This window comes from Hippopotamus amphibius, chromosome 6 (genome assembly GCF_030028045.1).
Source record: "Hippopotamus amphibius kiboko isolate mHipAmp2 chromosome 6, mHipAmp2.hap2, whole genome shotgun sequence".
NCBI lineage: Eukaryota > Metazoa > Chordata > Mammalia > Artiodactyla > Hippopotamidae > Hippopotamus > Hippopotamus amphibius.
This window is the reverse complement of record NC_080191.1, coordinates 131,818,563-131,838,805: the sequence shown is the minus strand read 5'-3', so window position 1 is coordinate 131,838,805 and position 20,243 is coordinate 131,818,563. Positions and strand designations below refer to the sequence as shown.

General features: G+C 39.6%; 1 protein-coding gene across 2 annotated transcripts in view; it reads right to left on the bottom strand.

Moving 5' to 3' along the window:
- Positions 1–18,809, bottom strand: part of P2RY1 (purinergic receptor P2Y1) — a 57,053-nt gene extending 38,244 nt beyond the window's left edge. The window contains exons 1-2 of one of the 2 annotated variants that reach the window (XM_057738352.1): positions 17,263–18,809; positions 8,436–15,156 (exon numbers count right to left, since the gene is read on the bottom strand). In XM_057738352.1, coding sequence (XP_057594335.1) covers positions 17,301–18,422 — 1,122 coding nt within the window. In that variant the 5' untranslated portion in view covers positions 18,423–18,809 and the 3' untranslated portion in view covers positions 8,436–15,156; positions 17,263–17,300. Of the gene's footprint in view, positions 1–8,435; positions 15,157–17,262 lie in introns of those variants that run through there. The other variant, XM_057738353.1, reaches the window with a different exon arrangement.
- Between the last annotated feature and the right edge of the window lie 1,434 nt (positions 18,810–20,243).

Genomic DNA, 20,243 nt, shown 5'->3' with positions numbered 1-20,243 from the left:
TGCTGGGCATTGCGCATGCCCTATGAATCTATCTAGCTTTGAGTATCTGTTTTAAAAGCCTTTTTCTACTCTGAGTCTTGCTGCTCTGAAAAGAGATTCCTGGGTATGTTTCTCTCTTGCTATAGTTTCTGACCAAAACAAACACACACACAAACAAACAAACCCCTATAGTATCAGCTCTAATTTCTCTATTGCACTCATTCTTTCTCTTTCTTTAAAATGAACTTTGTGCTGACACAGACGGATACCCGTACCAATCACCGCAATCACGATATAAAACACCACATTCATTAGCCCGAGAATTCCCTTACGCAGCTTTGCCGTCATTCCCTTATGCCCACACAGTTCTGGCTGTAGGCAATTACTGATCTGTTGTAGCATGTAATCTTGTGTCTGGCTTCTTTTTCTCAGCATAGCATTTTTGAGATTCATCCCTGTTGTATTAGTGGATTGCTCCCTTTTGTTGCTAAATAGGCTCTATCACAATTTGTTTTGCCATTCATCTGTTGATAGATATTTGAGCTATTTCCGGGTTTGATTCTCATTCTCTCTCTTTTTATTTAACTTTTTATTTTGAGATAATTATACATTCACATGCAGTGATTAAGAAATAATATAGAGAGATCCCATGTACCTTTTACCCAGTTTTCCCTAATGATAACATTTCTATCACTGCAAGTACCCTTCACATTACCATTATATCCATTTCCCAATTTCTCTGACCCCGCCTTTAACCCCTGGCAACTACTCATCTGATTTTCTCATCTCAGGAAATATATAAATGGACTAATACAGCATCTGACCTTTTGAGGTTATTTGTTTGTTTGTTTTACTCAGTCTGTTTCTCTGGAGATTCATCCAGATCATTGGTTGTATAAATACTTCCCCCAGCTTTTACTTGCTGAGTAGTATTCCACGAGATAATTTGTACTACAATTTAACTAACACCCACTGAAAGATACCTGAGTTGTTTTCTATTTTTGTCTATTATGAATAAAATGCATATAACATTTTTGTATAGATTTTGTTGTGAATATGGGTTTTCATTTTTCTGGACAAAATGTCCAGTGGACAATTTCTGGGTCATATGATAGTTGCATGTTTAGTTTTTTAAAGAAATTGCCAAACTGTTTTTCAGAGTGGTTGAATCATTTTACATTCCCACAACAATGTGTGAGTGATCCAGTTTCACCACATCCTCACTAATATTTGGTGTTGTCATTATTTTTTATTTTAGCCATTTTGATAGGTATGTGCTGATATCTCACTGTGGTTTTAATTAGCACTTCCCTAGTGGCTAATGATGTAGAATGTACATTTTGTGCTTATTTGCCATTTCTACATCCTTCTATTTTTGCCCACTTTCTGCTTCGATTATTTGTTTTTACTTCTGAGTTTTGAGAGTTCTTTACATATTCCATTGCTTGTTCTTTGTCAGGTATGAGGTTTGCAAACACAATCTCCCAAGCATGTCTTACATTGTCTTAACAGAATCTTTTCAGAGCAAACATTTTAAGATTGGTAGAATCCAATTTATCAATTTTTCCTTTATGAATCATGCTTTTGATGTCATCTAGAACTCTTTTCCTAGTTCTAGATCTTTAAGATTTTCTCCTTTGATTTTTCTAAGTTTTATAGTTATATGTTATACATTTAAACTCATTTTGAATTAATTTCTTTATGGCTTTTGTCCTTTATTATGAGCTTAAAATAATACATGCTGCAATTGACTTTTTTTTTAAGCTCTTTATTGGAATATAATTGCTTTACACTCTTGTACCACCTTTTGAGGTACACCAAAGTGAATCAGCTGTGTTTATACATATATCCCCATATCCCCTCCCTCCCGTGACTCCCTCCCACCCTCCCTGTCCTGGCCCTCTAAGGCATCATCCATTATCAAGTTGATCTCCCTTTGTTATACAGCAACTACCCACTAGCTATCTATTGTGCATTTGGTAGTGTATATATGTCTATGCTACTCTCTCACTTCATCCCAGCTTCCCCTTCGCCCCCCACCCCCCCAACCCCATATCCTCTAGTCCATTCTCTGAATCTGCATCCTTATTCTTGCCTTGTCGCTGGGTTCATCAGTACCATTTTTCTTTTTTTTTAGATTTCCTATATATGAGTTAGCATACAGTATTTGTTTTTCTCTTTCTGGCTTACTTCACTCTGTATGACAGACTCTAGGTCTATCTACCTCATTACATATAGCTCCATCTCATCCCTTTTTATAGCTGAGTAATATTCCATTGTATATATGTACCACCTCTTCTTTATCCATTCATCTGTTGATGGGCATTTAGGTTGCTTCCATGTCCTGACTATTGAAAATAGTGCTGCAATAAACATTATGGTACATGTTTCTTTTTGGATTATGGTGTTCTCTGGGTGTATGCCCAGGAGTGGGATTACTGGATCATATGGTAGTTCTATTTTTAGTTTTATAAGGAACCTCCAAACTGTTTTCCATAGTGGCTATACCAACTTACATTCCCACCAGCAGTGCAGGAGAATTCCCTTTTCTCCACACCCTCTCCAACGTTTATTATTTCTAGATTTTTTGATGAGGGCATTCTGACAGGTGTGAGGTGATACCTCATTGTGGCTTTGACTTGCATTTCTCTAATGATTAGTGATGTTGAGCATCTTTTCATGTGTTTGTTGGCCATCTGTATGTCTTCTTTGGAGAAATGTCTATTTAGGTCTTCTGGCCATTTGTGGATTGGGTTATTTGCTTTTTTGGTATTAAGCTTCATGAGCTGCTTGTATATTTTGGAGATCAATCCTTTGTCCGTTGTTTCACTGGCAAGTATTTTCTCCCATTCTGAGGGTTTTTTTCTTGTCTTGTTTATGGTTTCTTTCACTGTGCAGAAGATTTTCAGTTTCATTAGGTCCCATTTGTTTATTCCTGGTTTTATTTCCATTATTCTAGGAGGTAGGTCAAAAAAGATCTTGCCTATGTCATAGAGTGTTCTGCCTATGTTTTCCTCTAGGAGTTTTATAGTGTCTGGCCTTACATTTAGATCTTTAATCCATTTTGAGTTTATTTCTGTGTATGGGGTTAGGAAGTGTTCTAATTTCATTCTTTTACATGTTGCTGTCCAATTTTCCCAGCACCACTTATTGAAGAGGCTGTCTTTTTTCCATTGTATATTCTTGCCTTTTTTGTCAAAGATAAGGTGCCCATATGTGCTTGGGTTTACCTCTGAGCTCTCTATCCTGTTCCATTGATCTTCCTGTCTATTTTTGTGCCAGTAACATACTGTCTTGATCACTGTGGCCTTGTAGTATAGTTTGAAGTCAGGAAACCTAATTCCACCAACTCTATCTTTCTTTCTCAAGATTGTTTGTTTATTCGGGGTCTTTTGCGTTTTCATACAAATGGTAAGATTTCTTGTTCTAGTTCTGTGAAAAATGCTGTTGGTAATTTGATAGGGATTGTGTTGAATCTGTAAATTGCTTTGGGTAGTACAGTCATTTTCACAATGTTGATTATTCCGATCCAAGAACATGGTATGTCTCTCCATCTGTATCCTCTTTGATTTCTTTCATCAGTGTCTTCTAGTTTTCTACATACAGGTCTTTTGCCTCCTTAGGCAGGTTTATTCCTAGGTATTTTATTCTTTTTGTTGCAATGGTAAATGGGAGAGTTTCCTTAATTTCTCTTTCTGCTTTAAAAATCATATACCATGATCAAGTGGGGTTTATCCCTGGGATGAAAGGATTCTTCAATATATGCAAATCAATCAATGTGATACATCATATCAACAAATTGAAAGATGAAAACCATATGATAATCTCAGTAGTTACAGAAAAAGCTTTTGACATAATTCAACATCCATTTATGGTAAAAACTCTCCAGAAAATGGGCATAGAAGGAAATTACCTCAACATAATAAAAGCCATATATGACAAACCAAAAGCCAACATTGTTCTAAATGGGGGAAAAACTGAAAGAATTCCCTCTAAGAACAGGAACAAGACAAGGGTGCGCACTCTCACCATTGTTATTCAACATAGTTTTGGAAGTTTTAGCCACAGCAATCAGAGAAGAAAATGAAATAAAAGGAATCCAAATTGGAAAAGAAGTAAAATTGTCACTCTTTGCAGATGACATATTATACATAGATAACCCTAAAGACTCTACCAGAAAACTGCTGGCACTAATCGATGAATTTAGTAAAGTAGCAGGATACAAAAGTAATGCACAGAAATCTCTTGCATTCCTATACACTAACAATAAATCAATTTTTCTGTAAGGAATAAGGTTTACAGTGATGACTTCTTTCATTCTTTCCTTCGTTCCTTCATTCCTTTGTTCCTTCCTTCTTTTCTACCTTTATCCCTCCTCTTTCTTTTCTCTCTCCTTCTTTCTTTCTTTCTTTCTTTCTTTCTTTCTTTCTTTCTTTCTTTCTTTCTTTCTTTCTTTCTTCCTTTCATCTGTCTGTCTGTCTGTCTTGGTCATGGATATCCAACTCTTTTAACACCATTTGTTGAAAATATTATCTTTTATACATTTAATTGTTTTTGTACCTTGGCCAAGAAGTAATTGGATATTTTTCTCTGAATCTATGTCAGGGTTCTCTATCCTATTCCATTAATCTATGTGTTTATTCCTCTGCCAATACCAAACAGATTACTATAACTATATAAGTTTTGAAATCAGGTAGTTTTGATTTATCCCACTTTATTCTTTTTTCTCATAATTGTCTTAGCTGTTCTAGTTCTTTTGCTTTTCTATATAAATTTTCAGATAATCTTGTCTATCTCTACAAAAAGCTTTGCTGGAATTTCAATAAAAATTGTGTTAATCCTATATATCAGTTTGGGGAGTATTGATATCTTTATTATATTGAGTCTCCTAATCCATTAACATATTATATCACTTCATTTATTTAGCTTATTGATTTCTTTCATCAACATTGTATAATTCTAAGCATACAAGTCCTATACATGTTTTGATAGATTTCATTTCATTTTTGAGCTATTGTAAATGGTATTGTGGTTTTAATTTCAGCATTCATGTGTTCATTGTTAATATATAGAAATACAATTGATATTTGTGTGTTTGTTACATCCTGTGACCTTGCTGAACTCACTTACCAGTTCAAGTTATGTGTAGAAACTTTAACTCCCCTTTATGTTTCTTTACTCTCCCTCATTTGTAATTATCTTAAATATGTTCTCTACATACATTTAGAACCAAATCAAATAGTATTATAGTATTGCTTCAATCACCAAATAACTTAGAAAACTAGAAAGGAGGAAAATACATATATTTTTATATTAAAATATGGTTTATTTACAATTTTGTTTTAGTTTCAGGTGGACAGCAAAGTGAATAACTGAATGTATATATATATTCTTGTTTTACATTCTTTACCATTATAGGTTATTACTATACTATATATTGTGCTATACTGTCCTTGTTGGTTTTATATTTTATATATAGAAGTGTGTGTACTTTAATCCCAAATTCCTAATTTATTCCTCCCTGCCCCCCTTCCCCTTTGGTAATGATGTTTGCTTTCTATGTCTGTGAGTCTGTTTCTGTTTTGTAAATAAGTTCATTTGTATCACCAAGATGAATTCTTTTTACATTTTCCCAAGAGGCAGAAAAACCCCTGAATAAAAATAGCTTTGTGTTATATCTAAGACGATGGCCTGGGAGAACTCACAGGATGCCCCATGCGAGCCTCGTGCCCCAGCAATAAGAAGCTATTCCAAGAAGGGCATGGTATCTGCTCAGAAAGCCAGAAATGAAGGGCGCACGTGAATGGCAACAGGGTGGGTAACTAAGCAGTGCACTGCAGATACAGGCCGCCTTGTGAGTGCCAGTATTGAGAGACGACAGCGTGGACTAGGTGCCCTCCTTTCAACAACTAAATTTCCTTATGGATTTAAGCCACAACTTCAAAGAGAAGGGCAGAGCAACTGAACAAAGTGAAGTTAAATTTCTGCCAGATTAACAGAAGAGAGGCTCATAAAAATTAAGTTGAACTATAGAAAAATAAATGGAGTGCTATATCCTGCACAGTGGCCTTCGAATCTTACACTCTATTTTCATGCTTTTTTTTTTTGTACTCTCCTGCTTCCCTTTCCAACATCCTTGTTCCATCAGAATTACTACCATTATTCCTGATTCTCCAGATGGAACCTCAAGCATTTTTGACTTTTCTTTTTCTTGTCTCCATTTCATTTATTTACCATTATTTCTTCCTACAAAATATTTTATGCTTCTGCCTCCTTAATTTACCACACCACCATTGTGTGAATGTCTTGCTTAAAGCAGCAATGTCTCTGCTCCCCCTTGCTGAATTCTCTATAATGTTATTCCCTTGATTTAAAACTTATCATGACTTTCTATTGCCTTCTGTAATGAATACAAACCTATTTGTTTATTCCTTCACAGTGTGGTTTTATTCTGCCTGTTTAACCTTATTTTCTCTCATCCACTGAGCCACAGTGAATCTGTTTTCTCCCTTTCTTCTACCTAAGTTCATCCTCTTTGCAATCTGCTGCCTTTGCTCATTTTTCCATTATACCCAAATGAATTGCAAGCTTGGCATACTTTCCCTTCTTCCTTCTGAATATTAAATTCTATTCTACCTTTAAAGAAGCCAACTTTATAACAACTGCCTCCATGACTATGCTTTCTAAGTCTACTCTAGTTCAACTGAAATTCTTTTCTCTGTGAAATCCTTTTATACTCACAGCTTCTTGATACAATTTACCTCTTAACTATTCTCCATCTGAGATTTTTTTAGTGCTAATTCAAGCGCCTTCTAAATGCCTGGCACTGTTTTGGAGGCATGAGTTATAATGATAGAAATATTTAGCCATGATTAGGTGATAACTTTAACCAATATGAATAGGCATCTGGCCAATCATCCAGTTCTCTGTACACGTGCATAGATACCTGAATATCATCCCTGGTTGAGGATACACTATATATCCCAAAATCAATCCCACCCCCCAACCTCTATGCCTACCCTGGCCACACATACCTAAACACAAAAAATCAATTATTGTGAGAGATAACACTGCATCAGCAGTCCAACCCCAACTGCAGTCTATCTTAGGCTTTTCAAGTTATCTATTGCTGGTTAATAAACTACCCCAAAACCCATAAATAACCACAATTTTATTTTCCTAATAGATTTTGTGGGTCAAGTTTTTATACATGTCTCAGTAAAGATGGCTTCTCTTTGCTCCATGATGTTGGAGGCCTCAACTAGGAAGAGCCAGTCAGTTGGAGGGACTAGAATGGCTGAGTGCTTGGATGAGTCTTCTTTATGTACGTCTGGTGCTTGTGCTGGTATGATTTGAATGGCTAGAGGATCTTGGGTTTTCGTTTTATCCCTCTCTCTCTTTCTCTCTCTCACAAACACACACCTCTACCTCCCCACGTGGCTTCTCCAGCATGTGGCCCCAAAGTAGTCAGCTTCTTATACCATAATTCAGAGCTCCAAGAGAGAATGTTCTAACCAATAAGGCAGAAGCTATGTAGCTTTTTATAACCTAAGCTAAAGTCACAATGCATCACTTTGCCATATTCTGTTGGTCAAAATAATCACAGACCCTCTCAGATTCAAGGGGAGGGAACATAGACCCCAATTCTTAATGGAAAGAAATGTCAAGGATTTTACAGTCATGTTTTAAAACCATCACACAAGCTATCCATCACTGCATAAAGCCAGTCTATTTCCCTCTTCCCTGATTGCATCCATCGAAAGACAATCTGTCTAGACTGTGGGGACACTTACTGCCAAAGTTCCTATTGCGATATCAGTTATTTCCACCCTGGTTTCTTTCTGCAGTGTGCCTCTTTTATCCTCATGATCCAACATGATCTCTTGGGTACAAGTTTGCTTGTCACCAAACTTTTCTCCGTCCAGTTCATTCCCCTTCTCCTCCCATTTCTATCCTCTCTTGACCACGTTTCCTACCGTTTTTTTTTTTTTTTTGCTATATATTCTTTCCAAAGGAAACTTCTGTACCCTCAACCTTCTTTTACCAAAAGCTGCTGATAACTTTCCACTAAAATATTTTGCTCACTTTTTTCCAGTAGAAGCCATCTCTTCTATCTCATTATCCTCACCCACCAGAAAAGGGATAGGCATTCTCCCAGGTCCCCACTGCTTCTTAACATTATTGTTCTACTGCCATGTAAATCTCTCTTTTGAGAGTAATGCCAACTAATTCTTGCTAGCTGCCCCCCTTACTCGGTGCCCTCCTCGTCCACCCACTTTCTTTTCTTTTTTTTTTTATAATTTTATTTATTTATTATTTTTTGGGGGGTACACCAAGTTCAATCATCTGTTTTTATACACATATCCCCATATTCCCTCCCTCCCTTGACTCCCCCCCCCAAGTCCCCCCCACCGTCCCCGTCGTCCACCAACTTTCGAATCAGTTTCCTCCACTCAGTGACCCATCCAGTGTCCTCGCCTCACAATTATAGCTCCCCGCTACTGTGCCACCCTTTACTGCCCTTCAACTCCGATAACCACAGCTATTCCTTCCCCTTTGTCCTGCTGATGTCATCCATCTACTCCAGTTTCCCCAAGGAACTTGTTTTCTCTGGCAATATCAAGCAATTTCTCTCTTTATATCTTTTTCTATCTCTAACCCGTCTTCTCCTCAAACTACTAATCTCTTTTCCTCAGTATCATCACCAAACCACTTCTTGGTGATCGGTAATCATCGCTATTTTTATGGTTTGACAATGCTCTCAATGAAACACCAATGCTTTCTAATTTCTAAATCCAGCAGACTTCTTCATGGCCCTTGCTGTAACAAGGGACACAGAGGATTTACCCCCAGGAACACACCTCCCTGGGGGTAAATCCTCTTCCAAAACTGATTTCTGCAGGAGACCGTCAGGGATCTTCTGTGCCTCCAGTTCTTCCTGCTCAGTATTTTTCTCTGTCCATCCCACCAATGCTGGTGTTGCTTATGGTTCAACTCCACCTCCCCGCCCCCCCGCGCCCACCCACTTTGCTGGCCCTTTTCCTCTTCTCTGCTGACACATGCTCCCTGAGGGATTTCACCTACTTGCTCGGTTACAGCTATCATTTGCACATGGCCAGTTCCCAAACCTCTCTCTCTTGCTACAACGCTAGAATGGGTCTTTGTAATGAAATATTCTACCTTTCCAGCTAGATGGCTTTTAACTATCTGCAATTTAGCAAGCACTACAATCCTATTTACCACACCCCTCTTCCCACACCACCATTGGGAGACATTACTAAAGCATGATTTGCGAGTAAAGAAGTAATAATGGTGGTGACCGATTTTAAAAGAAAATAAGCAGATGTGAAATTTTCAACCTATGTGCTGCTAGGCTGTTGCAAGCAGGTGGAATTTCTTCAAATACAGGATGAATGCTGATTGTCATGACCAATATCTCTAGGGATAAGCAATTCTTTTAGCTCTTCTATCTTATTGAAAATCCCTTTCAAGAATGCCTCTCTTTGTTCTTATTTTAAGCTGTGCAGGCAACTTTCTGAAAAATAATTAGATTAAACAAAAAGGCAGATGTCTGTTATTGTGACTGAGATATAGTTGTTGTATACTCATAAAGTGACATTCTAGTTGGTAAATGATTCTCTTGTCCGTTTGCTTGGTGTGAGTCAGTGCCCCAGAGTTGGTGAACTCTAGGTGAACTGTTGAGATCAAGTTTCTAGATCTGCAAAACGAAGACCAGGCTCTGGACTGGTGACTGAAAATAGACCATGAACCTGAAGGTGAGCCCCAGTTAAGCAGGTCAGCAGACTATTCTTATAGATATATTTTCAGCTGTACATATTTGGCCTTATATATCTTTGTCCTGCACAGTGAATATCACAGTACAAAGCATCAGAAAGTTGAATACTTGCTTTTTATTTGATCTCAGATATTCAATGGAATGTCCAAAAGGACAATTAAAAAATATATATATTCTTTCTCAGATTCTTTTCCATTATCGGTTATTACAATACATTGAATAGAATTCCCTGTGCTATACAGGAGGTCCTTGTTGGTTATCTATTTTATATATAGTAATGCATATCTGTTAATCCTACACTCCTAATTTAATCCCTTTCCCCTCTTTCCCCTTTGGTAACCATGTTTGTTTTCTCTTTGAGTCTATTTCTGTTTTATAAGAAAAGTTCATTTGTGTCATTATTTTAGATTCCATATACAAGCAATATCATGTGATATTTGTCTTTCTCTGAAAAGAGCAATTTTAAATGCACTCAATCCCACAGCATGAATTTCTAAGAGACCCACTCTCAATCCCACGATGTAAATTTCCAGAACCACAAAGCCTCCATGGCATGAAAGAAAACAGAAATTTTAATATCTCTATTAATATAAATAACATTTGTATTAATAAAAACAGAAATAATAATAATAACAACAAAATGGCATGTGGAGTGGCAAAACCTTAGCAGTCTCAAGAGTGGTATACCTACCATTTGTTAAATGTGTATTATATGGTAGGGGCTTTGCAGATTTTATTGCACTTAATTCTCCTAACATCTTATGAGCTGCAAATTTTTATGCCCATTTGATAGCTGAGAAAAACACAAGGGGATTTAAATAACTCGCCCAGGATACAGATGTAGTAAATGGCAGAGGTAGCTTCCAACCTAAGGCATTTGGACTGCAAAGTCAATCAATGCTCTTACACATAGTAGACATTTGCTATTTTGCTGTTAACTGTTCAAACCAGAGAGAATAGTATGAAGAGTTAAACTGCCAAAGTTTACATGATTTGAGTTTCAAATCTGTAACAGCAAATAACAATCCTTAGGTGTAGTCTAAATGCTGATTTAATCATTTCTTTGGGAATTCCAAGTGAAATCTTCAGAAGAAAATAACATTTTAAAAAAAGAGAGTGCATGTAACAAATTAACAACTAAGATTCTTTGTGTTGATTTTTAAATAGTTTTGAAAAACAATCTCTCATGCCCTATTCCATAACTCCATGCTACCTTTTGCTGAATAGTGTCATTTTTAAAATATTTTTGACAAGGTCCTCAGTAAGAAATCAAATATCCACTGTGACCCAGGACACAAGTGCATGTAAATATACGTGTTGTATGTGTGAGTGTGTGTGTGTATCTGAAGTTAAAATCACAAAGCCTTACTCATTGCCTACAGACTCTGATCTATTCTGTTTCACTATGTGAAAGCGTGCCTATCATAACTGACTATACTCTTTTCCTAATCCACCAATGCATCAAGATCCAGTTTGAAGAGCCCCAGGATGTGGGAGGAAAGTGTTAATAGGAGTGAGAACCTTCAGTTTTTTTGCTACTTCCACCTTAACATGAAAACTTGACTCAGGAGCAAACTGAGGTGACTGGATTGGATCATCTCTAAGGCCACCTTCTGTTTTAATCTATCATCAAGGAGTTTGCACATTCACACAGGTGATCTCCCCTCATCAGGTAAGCAGGAAGGGCAGTGCATTTTTCCCCCTCTGTGCAGTACTGACTGCTCCCACGTGCCTCCCATCCCCCTACTCCATACCCAAGTCCATTTCTAAGGGACTCCAGTGCTGTCAGCTGCTCAGCCTAGGGGCCTGACTCCATCCACAGATGTCGTTTGGATCATCGGTCCCAAAAACCATGCTGGCTTGGGATGTTAGTTCCCAGGGTCTATCCCAAAGCGATATAACCTTGCAGCGTTAAAGGAAGTAAGCACAGTATTAATATTTACATGGATTTCTAGTGACATATGTTGTATCTTTAAAAGCCCATCCATCAGACTTCTAAATTGTAACAGATCTACTTTGAATTTTGGACATGCTTTTTACATTCGGAAATAGATCAAAATTCTAAACCCCCTGAAAAGAAAATATAAACTTCCCAGATCACTAAAGTAAAAGAGAGAATTTAAACACAGTATATTTACTTGTGGAGAGAGAAGCTTCTCTGACTATAATCCCAAAGTGACCTTGAAAATCACAGGGTGCCCAAAGATTTATGGTAAATTCTTCTCAAATCAGAAAGATAATTATCTATGTAATTTCTACATATGCACTATACACACACATACATACACACACACGTACACAGCCACAAAATTCTACCAAAGCTGACATTAATAAGTAAGGATTCCTGAATGGTGAAGTCTGGATAGTAGAGCCAGTTAAGGAGTTAAAACATCTTAGGGGCTGCAAGAGATTTGCATTTTTCTATCCACAGGATTCTGTGATAGGGCACCTGTCTCAGCAGACAACCAAAAAATCCAGTGATGGACCATTATGCACTTACCTTCTCCACTAAGGAAAGAAAGCATGTGGCCATTACATGTACAGCTTTTCACTGCATAGCAAAGTGTGTGTGTGTGTGTGTGTGTGTGTAAATTTGAGAGAAGTAAGCAATGTAGGCTAATAGATAAACAGAAACCACAAAAGATTATTAGAATGACTACCTCCAATGGATTAAAAATTAGAGGAGGCATTACATCACATTAGATAACAGCTAACATTTTAAATACGGAACACTAGTATGAGAAACATGTATTAAGATTGTGTTCTGTATTTTCCTCAAAGAATTAAGTCAAGTTCCTATTAATAATTAAATATCAAATAATGATGATCTTATCAGTTATCTTGCACCATGATTCTTTCTTTACCACTTCACTTTTTATAGTCCAGGCTACAAGTTAAGAGATGCCTGAACTAATTCAATACATCCTATAGTATTGCTAATATTTGCCCTTCAGGATAATAGTACATGTCAAAATTTGGGGAAACCTGTAAATATTAGTACTATAATAACATAGAAGCCATCAGACCACATTTCATAGTTTTATTGAGACTTTTTCAGTTTTAATAGTCTATGGTAGGTACAATTCTAATGACCATGATTATACCAAAGCTCTCCTGTTATTACCAACAGCAGATATGAATTTGGCTGCCATGCCTTGGACACACACACACACACACACACTCCAAGTTGTACACTCCTGCATGCAAACTTATAGGAAATGTACAGTCCTTTTAAAACACAATTATGCACAATTAGTCTGGAATCTGTTAAGCTACCATTGATTTAGATAAACCTGAGAAAGCTCAAAATGTCAAGTAACACTGTTTCCATACCTCTCACTCAATGGCACTATTAATCACAAAGATATCTAGTTCAATTATCTATATTAAAATCACAGATATTATAAAAATAAACATTTTTTGCAAAAGCACTAAAACATACTAGAATTCAAATTCACAATTTTTGATATGTAGCATATATTCCCCTTCATATTAATTTCTAATGATGTGTATAATACAATGTACAACAGAATTAAAAAAACTGTAACAGGATTCAGCAGCCAAATAATATACAGTTATTACTGTAAAACTTGGAATTAAAGATATCAAATGAAAAGAAAACAATAAAATCACTAGCAGTGCTGAACTTGCTGGTAGTGTGTTACTTAGAAACTCCATCTCAAAGAAATTAAGACTATACTATTTCACCCTAAGAAAGAAACACAAAATAAAAATTGAAGCAGAAATGAGCACAGTAACTGATTACACCAGCTGCCTTTTTCTCTCCCCATTCTCCCTAAAGTATTCCCTTAAATTCTTATCTGTAATGCCCATCTCACCAGACTTCCAAACATGAGCGATCTACTTTGAATTTAGGACAACCCTTTTGCATTTGGACATGGGAAGCTCTGACTGTATTTGGTGACACAATTCCAAATGTATTGAAAAGACAATATAAACTTTTCTATACTAGTATATAAAATGTACACAATACAGACCCAGTCTGGCTAAGATATTTAGTATTTACTATTGCTCTTAAGGGTAGTTTGACACCAAGCTGTGTCTATGTAGAAAGAACCCTAAATAAAAAGATAAACATGCAAAAGCATTTCTAGCGAAAATGAATCACTTGTATCACAAAACAGATTTTCATATTTTAGATAAAAAAAATCTGAAGACTTAAACATTTCAAGATACTGATACTCAGAAAGCATCATAATATACAGTAACATTTTTTCTGTATCATATATTATGTAAAAGACATCAATGTGACATATTAATATTATACATTGTAATAAATATAATTTACATCAGTATGTTGAAGCTTTCAAGAAAGTTTTTCAATCTGTACAATGGAAGGACTGTGAGCTTCATCAATAAATACTATTATGATAGTTACAATTTGACCAGCTAAGTTAAAGCTTCACTGTATCTCTAACTAGTTACACATCTTTATTGACACTAGTCCAATTCCAGTTGCTACAAGCACTGACATCTCTTGTATCCAAAGGCAGTATAGTGCACTGTCCTGAGGAGACTGAAAAAAACTTACAGGTCATATCCATATCACAACTGGTGAGCTCTGTATGAATTTTCAGCCAAGGACTGGAATTGAACAGTCCTGGAAAATACAGCAGCAGATTTCATGCATCTCTGGCTGCCTGTAGCTCTTTACCACATCCCCAAGGCCCCAACAGATGGATGTCATCCAACCCTTTTAATCCACGGAGAGTGGTCTTGATAGGGTCAAGAGTTCCACAGCTGGCTGAGTGGCAATGTCACCATTTTAACTCCAAATCCTACTCTCAGGCTGTATCTCTTCCTGGTTTGCCTTTCTAGCATCTCTGCAAACACACATTGATGTTCAAAGAGTCCAAGATGCCAACTGATGAGCCATAAGATGCCTTGAACTTGGCATTCAAACAGTTTTGTAGTGTGAAATTTAGTTAACTGACGAGTTCTATAATTTTGGCTTTCCTTTTATCAAAATGCCAGTAGATTTCTGCCTTTACTCTTAAAATACCTACTCTTATCATAATATGTCATGAATCAGCTCTTCAGCCAATAGATAACCCCTTTATCTTGACCCTCTGTATGTTTTCATCATTAGCAGACTCGTCCCAGAGACCAGTTTGTGCCTGGAAGGGGTTGGAGAGATCATTCTTGTCACTAGTAGGCAGGCATCTGCATGTCATCATTGTCTACCACGTGATATATAAAACTAAAGAAGAAACACTCTGAAAAAAGCATGCCAAGAAGTCAAAGGGCATTTCTAGTTACTGTTCACCTCCACACTGGAGCCACACTCCAAAAGAAAGTTCTCTGGAAGCTGAAACAATGTACTTAACACATACTGTAAACCAGGCTGGGCATCCTCAGACCTAAAAGGAAGAACACTAAAGTAAATGGTGAGGGAATAGTATAGAAATATGTACCATTAGCCTTCGAGTTTAAGGATGGAACAGGGCTTTGACATTTCCGTTTTGGCTAATTTAGTGATATTAATCGTGTCTCACTGAACATGATATTTGACAGGGGTAATATACTCATGACGTATCTTAGTCTTTTACTTTTAGGGCTCCACAGTAGACAACACTGCAGGGCCCTAACCAAATGAGAACCTAGCTAACATTTCTCTTTCCTCAAAATGAGGAGGTATAGGGAGGACATCTGAAAGGTTTCTTCTTGATTTGATTTCTATAATTCTGTGCTTTACGACTGAACATGTGAAAAAGTAGCACTCTTTAGGATGGCTAAACACAGCTTTTCTTCATAGGTCTTAATGGCTGGAGCAAGTCTAGGAAGAAACTTTAGGGCTCACAAATCGGCAGTCCACTCAGGCCCTGCAGGAACTGAAGCCCAGCTCTGACTTCCCCTGTCACCAGGTCCCACAGGGCGTTAAGGTTCTTGCCTTGAGACACAGCCCCAAATTGCTCTACATATAAAGTGCTTTCAAACAAGTTGCCCCACCGTCAGTTGCAGACTCTGACGTTGGCTTTGTTGAGGTGTCTCCACAATTAAAAATTCCTTTGACACTGGATTTATTTATTCGGTCTTGTAAATTGTCACCTCACCTCATATCGGCATCATATCAAATTTGACCATTTCAAGGGCTAGAAATGCAGTAATTCAATATCCACTGAAAATCGTTATTAAAGTTATTGAAGTATTTTACAGATTTGTCATTATTTCCTGGCAGAGGGAAAAATATAAAAGGAAACACTGTCCGGTAGTCTCCTCTTAAATTATTACTAGTCTGCTTACTTCAAGTACTTAAATCTAATTCTTCATATGTCCCTTTCCCATATGTTTGGAATTTTTTCCTTCAAATATGAGGATATAAGATCCAGTAAAGCATTATTGCATCTCATTCTATCAACACAACCCGTACAAATTCTGCCTTCTTTTTATATTGCATTTAATGTTTTCCAGCATTTGGAAGAAGTGGGGAAAAAAAAAGAGCCTTTATACCATAATTAATTTAAACTAAAGTCCTTATTCTAAAAATGTCTTCTCCCCACTCCTAGTTGCCTCATACGTTCGAGAATATGCTTGCAGGCTATGCATTATGCATGACTGTCAACCACTCTCCCTCCTGCCCAGCATCCCTCAACTTGCTAACAGTTTTTCAACTTTGATCTGTAATTTTTCTGTGATTTTTAAAACTGTTTTTACAGATGGAAGTGAGCATTTGTACTGGAACACAAACACACTCCTAGGGCACTGCACAGCAGGAGTGCAAGTAAATGCTCTTTGTCACAGGAAGTCTAACAGAGTTCATGGTGTTTACAAGGAAAGGACATGCACTTTGATTATTTTGAAGATATTTTATCTGTAAGACAATATATGCAGGATTCCACCACCAAACATTTAGCACTCAACATAGATGAGCAGTTTTCTGGAAATAACTGGGAGATAATCACTCTTTAGACTTGTAAATTCATTGACTTGACTTTTCTGTTTAATTCTCCAAAGTAATTCAGCCAGCCACCACCTATGCTTACAGGACCAAAAAAGACACCCAGCTGCAATCTGTTCATCTGCTACTGAATGAACCACGTTTAGTATTTTGCTGTACTATGCTAATTTGAAAATATGAACTTCAATTTGTTCCTACTTCAGATTATTAAAAACAATAAAGACTAGATGAATCACAAACTCCAGTTTCAGAAGGTCAGTTTTCTTGGAGAAATTATTAATATCCAAATAGTTCCAATACTCATGTAAACTTTAAACAGAAAAGCTTGCACATTTTAAAGGCAGAAGAGAAAGTAAATATTTAAGTAGGATAGTAGTATTTTATGTTACATACTTTTGGTTAGAAAGAAGGAAGTCCTTGAAAGCAAACCCAAACAAGCTGAGTGTGGGTGTAGGCATTTCCACTCTTATTTTTTTAAAAAACTCACTGCTTTCTTGGTTTGAATTTTCTCTAAACTTACTCGAAACTTAGAGAAAAAAGCACTTGGCTCTTATATTAAGCATCCTACCATGTTACAAAAGTGGGTGTTTGGGGATTCCTGCATCTTCACAAGCTTGTATCTCCATTCTGCTTGAACTCGGATAAAATATTGAGGGTCATGTCTTCACTCTTGGACTGCAAATTTGCCTCACTTCTTCTGGAAGCTTTCCTGGTGGCTCGGGAGAGTCTCCTTCTGAAAGTATCTCCTGCCAAGAAATAGAGAATGGGGTCCACGCAACTGTTGAGACTTGCTAGACCTCTTGTCACCTGATAAGTGGCATAAACTCTGTCATTGAAAGCACACATTTCTGGGGTCTGAAAATCCAGCCGGGCCCTCAAATTCATTGTTTTCATCACGTGGAAAGGGATGTAGGACACGGCAAAAACAGTCAGTACAATAATCACCAGGTAAATGGATTTCCTCCTCAGAGGCGAATTGTCCAGGTCTTTGTAAATCAAAGCTCTCACAATTAATCCGTAACAGACCAAAATCAGCACCAAGGGGACACAGAACATGGCCACAGTCGTGCACATGCTGTAGATGAAATAACTTCTCAGGTACTCGTCTGAGGTGGTGTCATAGCAGGTGATGGTTTTGTTTTTCCGGATCCCGGTACCGGAGTAGAAGAGGATGGGAGATATCCCCACCACCACGATGAGCCACACCAGCACGCTGATATACACCGCGTTCTTCTTCTTAAGCCTGCCCAGAGACTTGAGCGGGTACACCACGCCGCTGTACCGGTGCGCGCTAATGCAGGTCAGGAACAAGATGCTGCCATAGAGGTTCACGTGGAAGATGAACCTCTGCAGCTTGCACATGGCATCCCCGAAGATCCAGTCGGTCTTATTGAAGTAGTAGAAGATGAGCGCCGGCAAAGTCAGCACGTACAAGAAGTCGGCCAGGGCCAAGTTGAACATGTACACGGAGATGCCGCTCCATGGCTTCATGTGGAAGACGAACATCCATATTGCCACGCTGTTGCCCAGGAAGCCGACAATGAACACCAAGATGTAGACGGCTGGCAGGTAATAGAACTGGAAGCCTGTCTTGGTCAGCGCGCATTTGAACGGGGCGGCGACGGCGGCGGTGGAGGCCACTGTGCTGTTCCCCCAGGGCGAGTCCGGGCCGGCCAGGAAGGCAGCGTCCGTCCCGTTGGGGACCGCCGGCCACAGCACCTCGGTCATTCTCTCCTCCCCGACTTAGGCGGCGGCTCCAAGGGGCAAGCGGCGGCAGGAGGGCGGCGGCGGCGGCGGCGAGGGGCGCAGCGAGCATCGGAAAGGCGGGCGAGCCGACTGGAGCGGGCGCCGGGGAACCCTGCGGGAGGGGGCGCGCGGGGGCTCGCCCACGCCGGCTCCGGCCCCGCGTGCGCCGCGGGCCATGAAATCAGCCCGGGGCCGCGACCGAACCGGGCTGGCCGGAGGACCAGCAACTTCCCTGTCCCGCCGAGGTTACACAGCAGGGCGCGCAGGACCCCGCCGCCGACAACTTTCCGACTGCGCTTTCCCTAGCGACCGCGGGTTCGCGCCGCACAGCGCGCCGCGGGCTCAGCGAGCCAAACTTGCTGCGCGGCGCTGTGCTCTGAGGTGGGGAGGGCGCGCCCCAGCCTCCTTTCCCCAAAGATCAACTTGGTTTGGGCATTCTCCTTCTCCCTACCTTGCAAGCCAGCAGCTCGGCTCTAGGGCCCGCGCCGCTGCCTCCGCGCCCCCTGCGCTCAGCCTCTGGGGTCCATCGGAGTGCGCGTGGCCGCAGAATCGTGCGCTTCTGGATCGCGTCCGGCTCGCCGCCTGTGTGAGCTCTCAGGTTCTGCCAGAGACCCGCTCAGTCTCGAGGGCAGGCGGCGGGAGGGCGAGCCGGCTCCCTGCGAGGATGGGCGGAGTTTGGGCACCCGGGCGAGTCCGCGGTCCGCGGGGAGGCGAGGGGCGTGTCTCCACGAAGCCCGCCTGCGCTCTCCAGGGTGTGCTCCTGCGGCTGGAGGCGTCCTCTGAGAGAGCCGGTCTTCGCCGTGGCCCCCCGCGCTCAGCTTCTGCCCCGCTGCCACTACCGGAGTCGGCGGCGAAGACGAGGGGCGCGATCGGTCAGGGTCAGGGCTAGGGCTGGCTGCTGGGGAGCGATTGGCCCGCGAGCGCTCCTTGGCTCTTCCGCCAGCTGTCTCGGCAAAGTGAAGTTGCTGACACACAGGAAACCCCTCTGACCGCTCAGGGGCTTCTGTCTACAACTCTGGAGTCGACCGGAATGCGACTGAAGTCTCTAGGGCTCTCGAGAACCACGCCAGGTGTTTTTGCACGTTCCAAGCAGCCTGCCGTCCCCAGATGGGAACGCCCAGGCGTTGCAGTGCTCCGCGCTTCGCCGAGACTGGATTCCTGGCACTTGCAGGAACCTGCTACTCCCAGAAAGCTTGCGAAGGAGGGAGGGTGGGGAGCGAGATGGGGAGAGTCTCTTTCTGTCCTTCTGGTCTGCCTTTCCGCTTTTATTTCAATATGGTTTCTCAATTAACCAAATGCTAATAAACCGAAGTCTTTGGTAACATCAACGTGAAAATTTCTAAAAGGGCTTTGTAAAAATATGATTAGTTGGTACTTGACGTTGCTTCAACACAATTTAACTTGTTACAGTATTGGTTGAGGCTTCCTTGAATACTGCATTTATTCAAAAACTCGTTTTCATGGCTTGAATGTATCAAATGTTAAAGCCATGCACTTCAAAATTGTAGCTAAGTTTGACTGGAAAATAAATGAATATTAGCTATTGAGGGACATATTTAAATGGGCCCACACAGGGATGGAATCTACCAATCTTTGACAATTTATTAATTAACAATATGTTTTATGTGAAATATTCATAAAGGCTCTTCTCTTTGAAGAAAAAAAAATCCAAAAAGAAAATATCTGTAAAATATATACCATAAAGATTTCTTTCTGGTCCCAAATGTTACATGATAGTGTTCTCTTGAAAAATACACAAAGGAAAATCAGGAGCTCCTGGCTTTCATACCACAAAGGAAAATT